The sequence below is a fragment of the Tetrao urogallus genome, assembly GCF_951394365.1.
Source record: "Tetrao urogallus genome assembly, chromosome: Z".
In the NCBI taxonomy this organism is placed as follows: Eukaryota; Metazoa; Chordata; class Aves; order Galliformes; family Phasianidae; genus Tetrao; species Tetrao urogallus.
The window spans coordinates 39,739,933-39,758,689 of NC_136816.1; the positions used below are offsets into that span (position 1 = coordinate 39,739,933).

Sequence of the window (18,757 nt, forward strand, 5' to 3'; positions counted from 1 at the left end):
GTCACTCCGTCATCACAGAAGGTGATCAGACTGGTCAGGCATGATATATCCTTGGTGAAGCCATGCTGGCCATCTGGGATTGCCAGCTCGTCCCTGATGTGCCTTAATATATCTTCCAGGAGAATCTGCTCTATGATTTTCCCAGGCACAGTGTATACACGTATATACGTATGATTGTATATAAACAGTCTGACTAACTAGTTAACTGCTGATGAGCAGTCATAGACTAGTAAATTAATATAGAATGCACAATAAAAGTGACTTATTTACTAAAAGAATTAAAAAAAGAGGAAAGCCTGCTAAAAACACTGCAGTAACTGTGCTCAGTATCAGCCCATCTTTATTTCTGTTCCTGGTAACTGAATCATCAAATGACACACAAAATGCAAACAGTAAATTGGCTTATGCATATTTTATGATGCTCTATATTTAAATCTATTTCAAAGTACTTTGTTCCTAAGGTAGAAATACAATCTTCTCTTTGGTATTATAATAAAGTGTCTTATTTGAGTAAGACTTATTTGGCCCAGCCTCACTAACATCAATAAGCATTCCACCTTGGTTTCAGCAGAAGAAAATGAAGCTGATGACTTCTACTGATTTCTGTCAGGATTATTCAGAATATGGCATGAAGTGTAACAATGTCTTGTATAGTTTCCAAACAAGCCTTACTAAAAAGGGAAAAAAGAAGCGCAGTACTGAAACTATATAATTTATGAGCTACTTACGGAATTACAATTTCTTTTTCCTTTCCACATTTGGCACAAACTTCTAGTTTACTAGCACATGGTCGACAAATAATGTGGTAAGGATCTTTCACAGCTTTCTGGAGGCACTTCACACTGTGAAAAGAAAGAAAACATAATTACTTGTTTCTTTGACAAGCACTTATTAAATATTCTGTGTTGAAAGACAACACACACAACACAAAGAGCCTTCATAAGAATTTCTATAGTCCAGTCTCATTCTTTAATATTAAAACTAAAACTGGAGAAAAAATATTAAATTAAAAAAAAAATCTCACATTAAAGTGACAAAACAAATCTTTCAATTCATTTCAATAGGTTATTTTGCTTTAAAAGCTGCATAAATTATTCATCTGGCTTACCAATAAAAGAAAATAAAAACACAGTATAAGAAGGTGCATAGATTTTTACAGATTAAAAGGTTTCAATCAAAACAATGCAATGTCTTTTTCTTGAGCTTCTCAGAATATAAACAAAACCAGTGCTGGACTTTGCTTTCTACAAATCCATGCCTGCAAGGAACTTTATCCTAAACAAAACCATCCTAAATTTCTAGAGGTTTTTGGTTACTGTTTTCAAGTATGGTAGAACTCTGTACATCAAATAATTTCTGAAATGCTATGGCTTAATGTTCAGCTGACACTTTTAATGCCTTGTATTTTTGTTGAACAGAACCTGGAATTAAATAACCCACACTAGGCAGCTGTCTTAAAATAAGTCATCCTTGCTTGGTTCTTCAGGCACTCAAAGTCTATCAGGAAAGCTTTAGTATGTAGCATACAGTTCTAAACACTCAATTTGTAGACTAACAGGCTAAAGACAAACATCAAGTATATATCAATGTCTTGTAAGACTCTAGCATCTCTACAGCTCTTCTCAGTTGTGTCTCACTGTACACTATTAATGCAAGCCAGTTTGTCTTTAATACTTTAATTTTTAATACTTAAATACCCAAAATGAAATTAAAGGCTAAGCTGTAGTTCTACTAAAAATCGTAATTTAAAAAGAGGTTAAAAAAATATAAATAAATTTATATGCATAAGTCCTTGATTTCCATACTGTGTGATGTAAATATTTCAGTTTCTTAGCTTGAAAGTCATGTTTTTAAAGTATGTATTTATTTCATTTTGAAGCTTAACCAATTGAAATCCTTAATAGCCTAGGTCTTTCAGAGCACTGGCCCATTCAGCCAGCATAGTATCCAATGGATGTGGGAACAACAACAAAAAAATCACTGCAGAATTACAGAGTTAAGAATGATATGAAGTCTAATTTTCTTGTTCAAAACTATGACAACATACTTAGTCAGAAGCAGCTGTCCTGCAAAGCCACTTTTTCTATTCCTCATGCTTCCCTGATTTACAAATCTTTTTGTATGCTTTTTTTTTTTTCTTACTTTTGGAGGTGGATAGAGAGAAGACAAAACAATCAAGCCTGTCAAGATCCATCTAGATGACATCCCTTCCTTCTGCCATATCAACTACAACATTCAGCTTGATGTCATCAGAGAACTTGCTGAGGGTGCACTCATTCCCACCATCTATGCCATTGATAAGGATGTTAAAGAATACCAGTCCCAAGGCAGAAACCTGGACAACACCATTTGTGACCAGCCTCCACCTGGACACAGAGCCATTGACCACAACCCTCTGGCTGTGACCACACAACCAATTACTTACCCACCAAACAGTCCACCCTTGAAATCTATCTCTCTCCAATTTGGAGATAAGGATGTGGTTGGACCATAGCAAAGGCCTGTCACAAGTCCAGGCAGATGATACCAGTTGCCCTTCTTTGGCCCACAGATGCTGTCACTCCATCATCACAGGTGATCAGACTGGTCAGGCATGATATATCCTTGGTGAAACCATGCTGGCTGTATGGGATTGCCAGCTCGTCCCTGATGTTCCTTAATATATCTTCCAGGAGGACCTGTTCCATGATCTTTCCAGGCAAAGAAGTGAGGTTTATCAGCCAGTAACACTTCACTTCTAGTTGGTTGTCCGATATCTGGATCAGGAATTTATCCTCAGTAGACTCCAGGATTACTTGTATCATGCCATGTTGTTTTCCCAGCAAATTTCCAGGTGGCTGAAATCCCCCTATCAGGATAAGATGCTGCAAGCACAATGACTCCTGTAGCTGAAGCAAGAAGGTCTCGTCAACAGGTTCCTCTTAATAAGGCAGCCTGCAGTTAACCCTGACAATCAGATGTCCTTTGTTGGTTTCGTCCCTGATTTTAATCCACAAGCTCTTAACCTGGTCATGGCTGTTTCTCAGTCAGCTGTTTGCAATCTACCCTCTTCTTAACATAGAGAGAAACTCTATTGCCCCTCCTACCTTGCCTATCCCTTCTAAAAAGACTGTAGCCCTCAATCACAGTATTTTGGTTGTATGATTGGTCCCATCATGTTTCTAAGATAGCAATTAGGTCAGAGTTTTCTAATTACCAAGTTTCCATCTCCATACACCATGCTGTGTGCATTGGTGTAGAGTCACTTCAGCTGGCCTACTGACCATGTTACCCTCCTATATGTCCTAAGTTCCACCGGGATAAATCTGAGGTTTTCCCCTTCTGCTTCCTAAAGTGACAGTGTTTCCAGCTCTTCTCTGTCACTCAGTAGCACATCTCCTTCCTCCAACAAATTTAGTTTTATGCTCTGATGATCAGCCCTGCCAGCTAGCTGCCCAGGTATGTTCTTTGCCATCCTGCTTAATTATATCCCAACCAACATAAACATGTCCAGTTTATACAAAAGTGCAACCTAAATCATACAATCAAAAGACACCCATGCATCCATTCACAAACTGGTCCATTCTCTTCCTGGTTCCTAGTATCCAACCAGGAGGATTGAGGAGAACTGTCAACGGTTTACAGGCTGGTTTGGCCCAGCTCTGTGACTAGGAAGGTGGAGGGATTTTGCAAATCCATACCTCTAGAAAAGAGAAACAGGGAGCCCAAAATAAAAACAGCAGCAACATCTGAGGAGAATCAAACTAATTTACTAAATATGGTATCGGAATGCATGACAATACACCAAAATACAATATAATTAGAATTGAAGCTAATACATATAATGAGAGAGTGTCTGAAAGGTGGATAGGCCTCACCATAACATTGAGGTGAGATGCGCAGTCTGAGCAACATGGAGGAGAGCCTGACTTAGAAGAGGAGGTCAGATGACCTACCACGGCCTTATGTCTGCTCCTCCTGAGCAGAAATCATAACAGCACAGTGAACAGTCTTCTAGGGAATCTAGTTCTTCTTCTCTTCTGGGTACCCAGAACTGGAGCATTAACACTTCAACTCCCAGTGGACTACATGATGTTATGATGTGGAACACCAATAACCAAAAATCACAGAACCATGACAAGAATACTACCTATGCTTCCACTCCCTTCATCATCTTCCCAAGGGTCAAAAAGTCCTTTTTAACATTTTGTAATTTCCTAGTTGCAGCCTTCTGTGAGCCAGCTTGAAAGAGCAACAGCAGACAGTAGCCCTCCAGCTTTTTCACACCTGGTAGCCTCTTCTGGATGTCCCAGATGCAGGCTTCTGGCAGACAGAAAACTTCTTAAATGATTATCTGGGCAGCAAATGGGAGCCTCAGTGCTTCTCAGGGCAAAATCCCTAATCACAAAGATGCTTTGCCTTTTCTTTAACTGCACTGGTTCTAACTCAGATTTTTGGTTGGACCATCTTAACTTGGTTGCTCCTTTCCAGTTCTCAGCCACTGTCCAGACGTTCTTCTCTTCCCATCCCCAGAGCTTCACATCTGTTGCTTGAGAATAATTCAGGGGCAAGAGAAAGGCTTCTCCTGCTGGCCTGAGTAGAGACAAAGGTCCAGTTTCCCTCATTTTGAAATTTTTTTTGCCGTCTGACTCCTTAAGGCCAGAAGTCTGCTTATCTTCTTTCCCTTGCTGAAACTTATGACAGGGCTGTTGGTGTGGCTTCTGTTACTGTATGACACCAAGCATCAGTCTCTCCAACTGCTGGATACATCTCAGCCTGGTGTTTTCCTCATGCAACCTGGCCACCAGCTCAAAAAGTTGATCAAGCTGGGCACACCTGCAACCATGACACCCCACTATGCCCTCAGGCTCAAAGTTCTGGGCAGCTCTGTCACTCCTAGGGAAGTCCATCCAAGTGCACCTATCAGCCCGAAAAGGTTGTGGTGCCTCCTTCATTTAGGTTTCTACCTCAGGCCAACTGCTTGGTGGGTGGTCACCATGTTTCTCAGTAGAGTGCTGCTCCCTACTGTAACCAGATAGACAGAAGAAAGCAGACCCCCTTGTGCTCTTGCTGTGCTCCCTACCTGTGTGAACTGTGCACCACACCCTTACTGCCATGCCATGCCCACCTGCATGATCTATTTGTCACCTGTGAAAGATTTTTTGTTTTTGAATCCCTACTTAGTGGTAAGCATAACCCAGAACATCCACTTTGGAAACTAGAGACTTCTACATTAAGTAGAACGATTTTTTCTTGAACATGAAAGGATGACACTGTTTAAAAACAAAATATTTTTTGTGTATGGCTTCATATTAAAAAGTAAAACTTCATGTAAGTAGCAGATACAGTATGAACAGATATTCCTTCTCTTTTAGACTTAAGAAAACCAAAATTAAGACACAATCATTCAGGAAATTATGCATGTTCTCACATAACCTCCCCAACTGGTTCAGAAGCATATATGTCAGAAGTATGTAACTAAGAACAACATACAAATATGGAAGGAGCTAGGGAGACAAAGCTGATTATTTTATGCACCACATCCCAGCTATAGTTTCCTTGAGTTCAGTGTTTCATTGCTGGAATTTTAGCTGCATCTGGAGACACTGATGTAAGAACCTCTACAGATGTGCAATTCTGACTTGCTACAAGATCTGAGAAAATCACAGTATAACTGATTCAGGTCTAACTCTTTTTCTGGGAGGACACTGACATGTTTTTGGAAACTTACAGGTTCAAAATGATCATTAAGAATATTCAAACATTTTAACAGGGAGGAAGGAAGCGGCTGCTTTGCTATGTTTTCTAATATTTAAGATAAAAGCATTAAAGAAATTGAAAATTAATACAGTATTTTGATTATTGCTGCAGACTGAAAAACATGATATATAAGTAGTATAGACTTGTAGCATCTACAAGTTTCCAAAAACAAAATATGCTCCAGAAAGTTCAAACAATACTGCCAGTGATTAAGACAAAGTATCTGTACTCACCATTTTTTAGGTTTTGATAGTAGTTTATACTTGCTGAATTTTACCCGCCACTCCAAAATACCTTTACAATGCTGACACACTCCATCATGAAGTTTAGAATTTATTTTCTAAATAAACAAATAATAATTAGAATCAGAGAAGCTTTCTTATCTTTATAAGTATAATCTTGCTTAGAAAGCATTTTTACGCATCATGTGATTCACACTGTATTTAGAAAATTATCTGATGTTAATCATTTTATACATTTACCACTTGTTATTTTCTTCAGCAGAAAGAGTGGTGAGGTCACCCTCTACTTTGAGGTAGTCTTTGGTATTACTAACATAGTTACAACACTAATATAGTAGTAGGTATAATATGAACTGTGTTCTTATGTTATTTATGGTATATTGTTATTTTATTATTATCATTATTACGTCTCTGAAGTAGAAATGAACCCTGAAAAACACTGTCTTTATTTGGAAAAGATACCTCACAAGACTTAAAATTTAGCTTATTATTGCTCAAGATACTTCTATACTACAGGTGTTCTCCAAAAGCAGTGTCCCCTATTTTATGATGTTGGACAACAGTATCAGAGTTAGATGTTGGTGATATGGCAGTAGAGATTGAACCCTCCCATCAATATTCCATTACGTTCTGTTGCTATGGGACAGATGGCAGTCGAGGGGCAGTCCGACAAAATGGCATCCGACATGGAGTGTGTACGAAGCGAAGGTGTTGAACTGAATTCATGCATGCAGAAAAAAAATGCATCCTCTAGCATCCATCAACATTTGATGGACACCTATGGAGACCAAACAGTGGTTTTGTAGCTGAGAATTTGCTCTACCAAATAATGTTTTTGCGCTCTTTGTATCACCATTGTTTTCGTGAAAGTAAATAGGGGGCACTACTTTCAGAGCAACCTGTGTACACACTTGAAATGAGTAGTCTCACAAGTCTTTCTTAGACCACAGTAAAATGGAATTAGCATATTTGCTGGCAAACCATTCCACGTTTCCTTCACCATAAACTTCCCCTATGAAAATGTAGTACTTTTCTGCACTTGAGCATCTACGATAAAATTAAAAAAAAGTCAAAATGGTCTTTCAAACTACAATAAATTCTCAAGATAATACCAAATTTACTGTAAGATCTTCTGTAACTTTTTGTGTTTAGTTTGACTGGCAATATGAACTATCAACTGGTTGGTACAGTTTGCACAAGGCAAGTTCTTCAGAGATAGTGAACAGGAACAAACCACACTTGCCTTAAAGACCAAGTGATGAATACTAGTTCACTCAACTTACTTTCATACTTTCTCTAAACAAAAACATCAGCAGTAATTACAATTATTATACAGTTTTACTCATGCATAACTATGAAAACAAACTTTTCACTGAAAATAAAAAATAATAAAAAGTCGGTGTATTTTGAAACAGATGCAAAATGATATTCAAAAACTATAAGGTGGCCAAAACCACATTTATTGATTTATTGCTTAAAATATCCAAAAGTTCTTTGGGATAGATTCTACATTAATCAGTATCTGGCTTTATAATACTATTTCAGAAATAAGTTAAAAAGTTCACCTATGCATACAGCAGCTACTGAAATAATTTCTTAGTTTTATGACCTTAATGAGCTTCTTACTACACCAAAAAAGTCTACCTCAATTAGATGAAAGTTTCAATTAGAAGAATAAGTCTAGCTTTAAACACGCAATATCTTACTCCATGCCTAAAAAGGTATGTGGTAGAGGAAATACTACACATGAGTGAGACTACTATGGAATCTGCTTTGTAATGTTTTCATTTTCACTCGGCTTCACTTGTTCAGCTGCGGCACTTCTTGTCTGGAAAGTTAAAAGACAGAAAACTTTTTTCAAGTAATTGAATACTGACTTAGCATATTAAAAAGAAATAAAAGACACCATGCTCCCCCCATTCAGAAGGAAAAAAAAAAAAAGATTTTGTAAAATGCTATAATAAAGAAAGCTCTGATGCCTGCTATGTACTGGGAATGAAGTTTGCCAGGAAACACAGTTATTCAGACAACACAGAAACTTTCTGAGAGAAGAAAATCAATAAAAAGTCCTCAGTAGATACCTGTGAAAATGTTGCCAATCAAGCAGGTCAGCTTGATTGTGCTCATACTTTCAAAATGCATGCAATTTGAAGATATGCCTTCTTTCCAGTGCTTAATTCGCATAAAGATTCCAAGCAGGATAGCCTTAATAAGCTTCTAAAAATGTGCAAATAAAACCCAACTTCCCAGTTCTCCCTCTCACTATCCTAATTTGCATTAATTAGTAATGCAGGAGGGAAGACAGACACAAAGGTCATTTGTATTCACAAGCATGCTTTACTGTAATCAACTACTTTTGGTATTGTCAAGGCAGAACCCAATAAACTTAAAAACACTGCAACAGTTCACACTGAAGACAGTTGAAATAACTGCTGAAGAAGTTGCTAACACCTTCTTTCAAAACAAGAGTTAGCTTCCTTGCTGACAAACACCTAGTTTCCAATAATGTGTCATACTATCAGTGCTGGGGACAGAACCCTGTCCCTACGTGACACAGGGATTGGCTCAGCGATGTGTAACACACCTGGAATTTAGGAGGCCACACTGAAGGTGTGCGTGGCGTAAACAGTGCAGAGTAAGGCAAGCATTACTTTCACCTCTCATTTGAAGGAAACTCAAAGTCTGTAGAACAGACATCTTACTTCAGATGCTACTGAATGATTCTTATGGTACAGTGAAATGCATATAGTTATTATTAATAGCACTTCTTCTCCTCCCTTTCCTCCCCTTCCACTCCCATATCTCATGCAGCTCCTGAATATATAATAATCTTCCAGTCATTAATTTTTCATTTTATTTTTTATAAAGCAAAAAGGCAGATCATGCTGAGTTGCAAAGATGTCTTTTCACATTGCTCATAAGACAGCACTCAGAATGCTTGGAAATGCCTCTTACATCAAGACCAAGGACTTGCCACATAGCATATATGCCAGCTTTGTTTCGAACAAGTTCCAGAGTCTTATCTGAACTCATTCTGAAGTCCTCCCTCCAATACTCTAATTCACTGTTTCCCCACAGAAACACTCTCATGTATTATGAGTAATATATGAGAAGCTCAAAAAGTAAAGTAATTCCATTTCATAGTAACAAGCACATTATCTATATAAAGTCTGTCAACCTCTACCAGGTACAGAGCAGGTCTGTATATTTAGACTGTTTTTACACAGTCAAGTTTCAACTATTCCACATTCCTGGTTCGATCAGTCATACTCCAAACATTCAGGACAAAGCTACAAATTAAGTACATTGACCAAAACACTAAGAGCTTGGACACAAAAGTCACGAAGAGAAAGAAATTCAACGTTACCAAATTTAATTTTTACATATCACACTGAGTCGTTAAAAGATAATCACATTTTGAAGAGATGCCCATCACCCTGACTAAACAAAGCTTCAGTGGGAGAGGCAATGAAACTGTAGATTCCCTAGGGGAAATGAAGAAAGATGTAATTGAAGTACAGAGGACTGTGCTGTAAGAATGAAGGTGGCTTCTACAGAGACAGATTTTCAAGTCACAGTAGAAATGATAAGTAAATGCAGCAAGTCAGGAGAGCTAAGAGGCCAATTTCATTCCAAACAATGGAGTGCTTATCTGCCAGTACAGAGATACAGTTACAGGAAGTATGCAGGGATGCTCCTGCTCCTTCCACCAATATCAAATGTACCACTTCTGTTCTGTTCCTTTCTCAGATAAGAAATTTAAACAAAGTGCAAAAATGAGACTAAAGATAAAATAGAAGAAACTCAAAATTGAGATAATTCCTAAGATCGGTAACAAAATGAATCACCGTTCCCAAACTTTCCTACCTCTTTAATTTTGAAATTGCTTTTGAAATTACTTTCAGTCATATTACTAACAGTTCTCCAACAGACATGTAGCTGATAAACAATAAGAGGACTCTAACATAAGTAACAAAGAATGTTCTCAAGAATCTAAGAAGATTTAAAACCTTATTGAATAGGAAATTTAACACTTTAGTAAAGTACTAAATGCTCAATCGTAATAGAAACAAAACACTCTTGGAAGAAGCATGCCGTAAATGCTGTGGTATTACTGGTACCAGAAGAAGACACCAAATTTGGCTGTAGCTACTGTACTTCAGTCCTGACCCAAGGCACCTGGACTTATCAACAGCCATCTGTAGGACTACAAATTTAACAATTTGGAATTCAAAGAAAAACGAGGAATCTGCTCAGAAGTTGGCAATTGGAAGAAAGACAACAGATTTTAAGTTTCAACTTCATCCTTCTAACAGGCACACATACAGCACAGTCCCTTCCTCCTCTTCAGCAATGTCCTTTATTTTTTACTCAATTTTGGCACTGCAGGTATGGGTTGAGATGGTTAATCATTGGCTCAGCATATCTGAATGGGAAACCAATTCTAACATCCTTCCACTAGCCAGGGAATTAGAAAATCAAAACAGAACGATGGATTGATGTAAAGCACATTAAGCCGCAGATTTACCCAGTTAAATCTTGATTTGTGCTTGTCTTCTAAGTTTATCTTGCTCATAAATAGTACCTGATTTTCAAATCTTACTACTACAAGCTGCTTTTCATGAGCAAAGCAGACTTGATGAAGCCAATAAAATTGTGCAAAATTAAACATTTGGATCATTTTTTATTATTTTTTGATTGAGCAACATGTAAGAGTAAGTTCCCCTCACAAACATGAAGGGAAACTTCCCTTCTATCTCAGCCATAACATGGAAATTAATAGTAAAATAAATTTCTCTGTTGCTTGTTTTTCCCATTAATATTCACTCTTGTATGTATCTGATACATTTCACATATTCAGACTTCTTTCTTTTCAACCATTTAATAGCTTGCTTTCATCTAACAGTATAAAAAACCCAACTACATACACAAAGACCTGAAATAGGATTTCAAACATCTTTTCCATTCAAACTTTTTTTTTTAAACAGCTTTCACTCAGCTTTCTCACACACAACGACATGGTAATGCTTAATGCTTCTGGTCTGAAATGTTTTTTCTAGGTGTGAAAACTACTCAGATTAGATTCTGTTTCTGTCACAGTCGTTTTTTACTTTCATTTCCCTATTTTACATACTAGCTCTCTCCTCTTCTCCTTTACCATACTTCCTCCAATATCAGGATAGCTCATTCAATGCTTGCAGTACTTCTGTACGTTCTCCAAAGACACAGCAATTATGCAACACTGGCATATATAAACAAGTCTGAAGTATACAGTCACAAAACATTCCATGTGCATATAATATACACAGTCAGGTCAACTGCATCAATAAAACAGCATCCTCTGTATGCTCAACTAACCCAACATTAAAACATTTAACAATCTGCCAAAAGCAGTTCAGAAAGTATTAAAGTAAACACATGTGCCTACACCTACTAACTTGGCTCACAAAATGACTCCTAGCTTAAGCTTAGCATTAAAGAAGCAGTCACAAGGAGGATGTAATAATGGGGTTTCAAAGATGCCTCACTGTCTGTCTGGAAGTTTCTAATTATGTGTGCATGCACGTGTGTTTTGATTCACTGCACTGACAGCAGACTTCTACGACACATCAGTGGCTTATTCTACTATAAATCAACACGGCATCAATGCTATCCAAAATCTTTCTTCTCATAAGAAACAGCAGATACTGATTGGATCAACAAAGCTGAATGCAACATTTCTGAGTGACTGCATTCTCAGAAAAACAAGACTCCACACAATCTCCAGTGTACAACTACAAAGTAGTTAGAACAGAACAGTGCAAACTAACAGACAGAAACTCTGTGATAGAAAATCCTTGTATTTGCTATAGTACATGCCTCACAGACTGAAATCAGTTTCCCCAGCAAACTTCACTTGCTCACATACAGCATATACTGACTTTAAAACACACGAAATCGAAATCTTCCTTTTAAGCCCAATTCCAAATGGCCTTCTTGATCTCCAAGACATTTAGCCTTTTTTCACATCAGCGGAGAGGTTCTTAACAACTTCATTCTCCAAGAACAACCACGTATCTCAGAACGAATGAGACTGTGCATATTCAGAAGAACTTACAATGTGCATATGTACTGTGTCTACCTTCAGCGCAGTCTTGTCACAGTCCAAAATATATGTTCAGTTTACTTCTCTTCTACCTACATGAAAGACTGCAAGATAAGCCTGAAATCACTTTCAAACTCAGAAGAAAAGGAATAGCTAGAAAGCAGACTTTACCCTGCCAAGTTGCCCTATGTTGCAGCAAGACAAATTCCAGCAGTGTTATCTGTCACTTCCATTTGTACCTACATCTTCCCTTCTGAACTTCTAAGTCTCATTCATTGACTCCGCAATTAAGCCTCTTCCCAGTGCCTTCCACAGTCTTGACCAGTGCCTCAACTAAAACAAATTATCTACACAGCCAGTTGAAGAAGTAGCTAGCATCAGCATAATGGTAAAGTTGAGATTCAGAGTTAATAACCTCTGAAATTTTGGAAAATCTGGATTATCATCTGGAGTGTAATTAATGAGGGGAAGAAACTGAGAAACAGATCAGTCATTTGGGTGTAAATATGAATCATTTTGTGGCCTACCATCTCATTACAATGGAGATCTAAATGTTCCTATTGAACACTGCTTTCTTTCATCTCTAGAATTACCTTTATTTCCAGTTTCCACACTGTCTTAAGTAATAATAATAATTAAGAATTTATGTTTATATAACATAATGTATATTCCTCAGCTCAGAGTCACAAGCAGCTGTTCCAGAATATACTAGGTAAAGCAATCACCCAAAAACAAAATTCTCAATTTCAATAACAAACAGCAGTGTGTTTTATTCTGTCCAGCCCTTCCTTCTTCATTCATCCCAGCATGCAGGCTTTCCCAGCACTTTGTAGGCAGCTACCCAAACATGGGTCAGAGGTAACATGCACTGTTTTCAGCTCATCTAGCCTGTCCCAAAGTAATGCAGGCAGTAGGGCTTGGTCATTAGGGGAAACACAAGCACCCTTTCAGCATGTTCTACAAGTAATCATAACTAGTCTTTAAGATTAGAAAATGGATGCCAATTCATTTCAGATAGAAAGTATAAAACCTTTCAAAACAAAACAAACAAGAAATAGCAACAAAAAGTAATGACTATTATAGTAATTTCCTCTTCAGCCACTTATTCACAGAGAAGACTAGAAATAGACATGAAAATAACTACCTCAGCTTCAACCACAGTACAACCTGAAGCTACTGAACTTGACATCCAGCATTGCTAATGCAGTGCACACATGCAGAAAGATATGAATTTTAAGCTAAAAATAATTCTACAGACTGAAGATGGCACTGAGCTGCACTGTGTACAACAGTAGCTAAAGACAGGCCACAAACTTAAAATAGCAGTGATTTACTGGAGATCCACCCACTCAGCAACTCAGCATTCTAAACTGATAGCCAGTAAGACATGAAAAGGAGGAATGTCCCAGCTCTGTGCCATGATCAAACTGCCACTTTCTTCCTTTGTCTCATTACAGCTTAGATGTCTGTAGTCAATGTGATCACTCAGGACCACATGAGTACATAGAAGTGACAAGAGAAGCAAAGCTCTTGCCAATATTCAGCATGTGTGGCATAACATTAGTCACCACCTAAATCTTGTTAAATCTTTTTTCAAGTTTCTTAAATGGTAGAATCAAGCCAAGTTATCATTATAATGGCCTCTGCATATTCTTTATTAAAAGAAGGCGAAAATTTGAATTTGTATACAAAAGTACAACACAAGAAAACAAACTTTCTTTCCCACTACCCTGTAATAGGAAGCAGCTTCTTCACTATATTCAGCAATCTCCAAGAACTGGCAGGTACAAAGAGGAAGAAAGCACTTCCTTGGAAAAGAAAGACACAGTTCCGCATTGAATTCAGTTCCTGCACTGAATCTTGACTGTGTTCAAACGATGCTTTTTTAAAAATATATATTTATATAAGTTCATGGCACTGTGGAGCCAGTTCTCTCAGATATCAAATATACTAAAAAAAAAAAAAAAAAAAAAAGGAAAAAAAAATACCAAAGTGTACTTTAAAGAGATCGTTTCAGTTACAAATCTGAACTCATTTTCTCTTTAAGGACTTTTCTGATTGACCTGCTCTCTAGGATATTTCATATGGATACATACAGGAAAACACATTTATCTGCACAATCGGAGATCACAAAGTGACTCAAACAATTAATAATACTGGTGATGCTTGGAGCAGGAAAACAGCCCGTTCAACTTGCAGAACCAGTCCTCCAAACACTTGGGGAAAAAAAAAAAAAAAAAGAAACCGCAACCCTTTGGTGCCACTGTTTTGACTTACCAGTTTATTCCCCTCCTCTCAATTCTTTTTGACAATCTAACCTACTTAAAGGGACACTGACAGAATGACAACAGCGCTACATATTCCTCCTCCAGAGTGCTCATCTCGTGTTTTGTTTTATTCACATTTCTCAGTTTCATAAGGCATTTTGTCATAAAACCAAGCACCTCTCTGCAGTGATGCTACTGCTCAGCACACTCAGTGGTCTTCATCCTCACAGCACTATTATGTTGCCACAACTGTATGTAGATAGAAGGTATTCCAGGAATATATTGTGAACCATTTCCTTTGCCTTTCTTGGAAACTAATTAAAAGACAACAATGGTCTTTTGTAACAATGGTGTGAAAGTACCAGACCACCGCCATGCGTGCAGCAGAGGCCCTGCTGAAGCAGAGGAGGCACCTGTGTGGAGCCACCCCTAAGCACACCACCGGGTTTATTCAAGCCTTAAAGCAAACATGAGTGCTTTCTCAGTTGTCTCAAAAGCATGACTTGCCGTGTCGAGATGATAGCTGAAGTCGTTCAAAATTAATTTCGACAAGGCTGAGGTCAGAAATAAGGCGATATAATAGAGATCTTCAATGCGAGCACCTTTCCAGAAGTCGGGCTGCCAACCCCGCAGACAACTCTGCACTCACAGCGCAGAGGTGAACACTTCATTTCAGCTTTCCTTTTTTACGTGGAAGTGACTCGACGAACATTTCTCACTGTAGGTTCCAATCACCGCACGAGGCCTCGGCTCCTGCCGCCCAGTCCGCCCCGCCCCGCCTCTGACCCCGGGTGCCTCCCGGGCCTCCCTTCAGCCCTCACACTTCCCGGCGGCGGGCCCAAGGCCAGCTCCGACCCCCGCCTAGGCCCAGCCCTGCGCCTACCTTCAGCCGCGCGCTGGTGTCGTACTTGTCATTCCTGAAGGCGCGCGCGTTCTGGTGGCGCTGGGGCCGCCTGCGCGCCACGTTCCCCTTCTCGGAGCTCATTCCCCCGGCAACCGCCGCTGCAGGCCGCGCGTGCCCCGGAACCGCTCCTCCCCCGACCCTCCATCTGCCATTGGCGGAAGCAGCCATCCGTTAAGCTCGCTCCGCAGCGGCGATTCGCCGTCCGCTCGCCACGTCCCGCCCGCCCGTTCTAAGGCGGATCCCCTGCGGTCGGAGCCGCGTTGCGGGCCGTGCTCCGATTGGCGCTCGGCGGCCGTTGGTCACCGCGCGGCCGGCTCCGCCCTGCTGCCCCTTTGGCCGCCGCGGCAGCCGCCGGGTCAGATGCAGCCGCTCGGCGGGGCGAAGTCGGCGCCGCTTCCCTAAGCTGTTCGACGAGAGGCTTCCGCCGGCCGCGCGTCTCCTTCCGAGTGCTGCGCGGGAGGCAGCAGGCACCGCTGAGCCGGCAGCCGCCGCCAAGCCGTTACTCAGCACAACCGACGTCGCCGCGCCCGGCGCTCGGACGGCGGTGGTCGGGAGCGCGCGGGGTCACCGCTGCCCAGCGAAGGGGAGCCGGGAGCCCCGCGCAGGTAGGGGCTGGGGACGGCGGGCCGAGCTGAGCCGAGCTGGGGGCGGCTGCAGCGGGGGCAGGGAAGGAGAGGGAGGGGCTGCCGGGCAGGTGAGACGTTCCGGGTGGCTGCGGCGAGGGGTAGGGGCGGGCGGCGCCTTCTCCCGTTGCTCCGCCCGCGGGGTGCTGCGGGACGGCCGCTGCCCCGCTCACGCTGGGGGCGCCTTTGTTCGAGGATGGAGCAACTGCTGCCCGCTGGCCGCTCCCGAGCTGTGCGTCCTCAGGCCCCGCGCTCTTAGCGCCTCTGTCAGCATTGCGAGCTGCTGGGAGCCGTCTGGGGAGATCGGGTGTTGCGGTGAGGCTGACTTACTGCGTTTTCTCGGCTCCTGCCCCTGCCGGCGAGGGCGAAGCTGGCCTTAGCCTTGCTCTCGAGCGGTGATCGCTTAAAAGTTTAACGCCTTCAGCCCGGAGGCAGCCACTCGAAAACACACGGTTTGTTTATTTGTAACCAGTGTGTTCCGAACTCAAGTTCTATTCTCATCATGCCTCTGTACGGTGTGGCTGTTACTGTTGCTTGTGTTTTGTTTTGTTTTGTTTTTTTTTTTTTTTCTCGAATGTAATTGCGTTGATAGGTTGTTTGTTTTTGTTTGTTTGTTTTTGTTTGAGAAGAGCTTGGAGGATTAATAATATTATCTTGGGTCGTTTTTCGTTACTGAATAAACTTCCTCAGTGTTATTTTCTGGACTTTCATTCTTAATAGCACTGTGTAGGATGGCTAACCTAATGTAGCTTACTTGTACACCGGTTTACTTAACGTTTTGTTCCTTTATGTGTTGAACTGATACATGTTAAACTTGTATTCAAACCCTTCTTTCTGTAGCAATGTACACAGGTGTTAACGTTAGAGTTTCAGTAACGGTTTGAACTACAGTTTTCATTGCCTTGCCTTCAGTAAAAGGGATAGGCATTCGAGTACATTATTTCAGGATTGCATAATGAAAAAATGATTATTCATAAAAAACAGCACACCACAATGTGAATGTCTTGCTTGTTGCAAAGTTAGGGCAACAATAAGGTTTACAAGCTGGCAGTAGTGCTTATGAATTTGACTTTATTCTTTTGAATTGTTCTTATGATGTAAGTAATTTAGTTTAAATACATATTTGCATTAAATCTGTAGAATTTTAAATGTAAGATTTCTAGATAAGTGTTTGCATGGGCAGGGTCTTTGACGCTAAGATGCTAATATGTAGTAAAGTACTTCAAGATGTGAATAATATAAGCCAATCTGATTTACAGAGGAACAAGCACAAGAATAATTGCTTATATGAAAGAACTATGTCTGCATTATCCTAGGAGTAGCAATATAAATATTTAAGGTGTACTTTCAGATTAGGTGGATTTTTTTTCCCCCCTTCTGTCAGCCTTGATCATAAGGTTAATTGCTGAATTTAACTACTGCCTGTAGGCAGTTCTAAATTTTCCTTCTTGTATGCTACTTTTTAATCATTGTTATTATTCATGAGAGAGATAAATTTCATAAAATGGTCTCCTCGTTCTTTTAAAGGCTCTTCTACAAAGAGCAGTCTTGTCACTTGAGTCTGTTTTGTTTCTTCACTTTTCTTGGAGCTGTAGTAAAAATCATGCATTACAGTTCCTTCCACAATTTTTCTATTATATCTGCATGAAAACGCAGTGTTCTTTATATTTCTAAAGGATATTTGCATTTCTCTTTCTATATTCTTTCTGTTATTAATAACTTCACCAGCATTAGGAACTATGTTTGCAGGGCAGCGCTGTCATCTTTACTGTTATGTTGTTGAAATGTGTTATCTTTGTATCTGGAGATTCTAGTGTTATGAGGATAAATTTTCATCATGCATACTCAAAAGCTGTTAGGTTGTGACCTGGGTGTTCTCTGCATATGTTAATCTCATTACTAACCTATCCTTGTAATTTCTGGTGGAAGTTGATTTTATCCTGGTTTTAGTGATAGAATTCATGTGAAGTATACTCAAGCCTTTTTGTTATTGGTTTGGTATTTTTTCAAACAGTATCACCTAAGGTATTTAGAGTTCCATAAATTATATAGTAGGCTTATTAGAAGCCCAGAGGTTTCAGTAATACTCTTGATGTCTAGATGGGAAATTTGAACTGCTTTTGTGAAGGCTTGGCAGTAAATGAAGACTTAAATTTTTTTTTTAAGTCTTATCTTTATTCCTGTGTTGGGAAGTCATTAAGAAATCGCGTTGAATGTCTTCCTAACATTTAAAGGAAACAAACTTGAATCACTTCACTGAAGTATCTTACCTGTATACCTTCTGAGGAATGATAATGTCTGTTCTAATTGAAGTTATGACATCACGTGCATATCTACTAGGCTGAAATGCTGATTCAATTGTACTTTTAAACAGTGATATCAGAATAACACTGTGCACCATGGGGATTCTCACATCCTAGTTCCATTCCAGATCCAGAGGTAAAGAACACACTCATGTGAATACAATGAATGACAAACCAGTTCCAGTATAATGAAAACATTGTTTACATGTAGTTGGCGGTATCCTCCTGAGGAGGACCAGTAGGTGTTCTATGACACATTTGTTCAGTTAGTGATGCTAGGGATCTAATTTTTTTTCTTCAGCTTTTCCAAGAAAAGATAGCAGCGACTCTTTTCTTTAAAGCAAAGGCTGTTGCTGGCCATGATTCAAGTGGAGAATGGCTCAGGAATAAGACACTGAAGTTTCAATGAAGATTAAATGGGCATTACATAAAGTCTATAGTACAGTCTGGTACAAGGAGAGAAATGATACTTTATCCATTTTCTTCCACATATTTCATTTGTCATATGTGGCAGCAACCCATGTTTAGCACATTTAAGCTATGTTGGGGGTCCTGTACCTCCTCAGCTGATTATCTCTAATTATTGCAGTAATG

At 39.8% G+C, this 18,757-nt stretch overlaps 1 protein-coding gene across 1 annotated transcript; it reads right to left on the reverse strand.

Annotated features, from left to right (window-relative positions):
• Positions 1–724: 724 nt before the first annotated feature.
• LOC306957163 (uncharacterized protein C9orf85 homolog) lies at positions 725–15,318 on the reverse strand (the record flags this gene model as incomplete). The annotated part of the gene is made up of 3 exons (XM_079548550.1): positions 725–842; positions 5,973–6,079; positions 15,217–15,318. 3 exons carry the CDS (start codon positions 15,316–15,318, stop codon positions 725–727), a joined length of 327 nt encoding a protein of 108 aa, XP_079404676.1.
• Between the last annotated feature and the right edge of the window lie 3,439 nt (positions 15,319–18,757).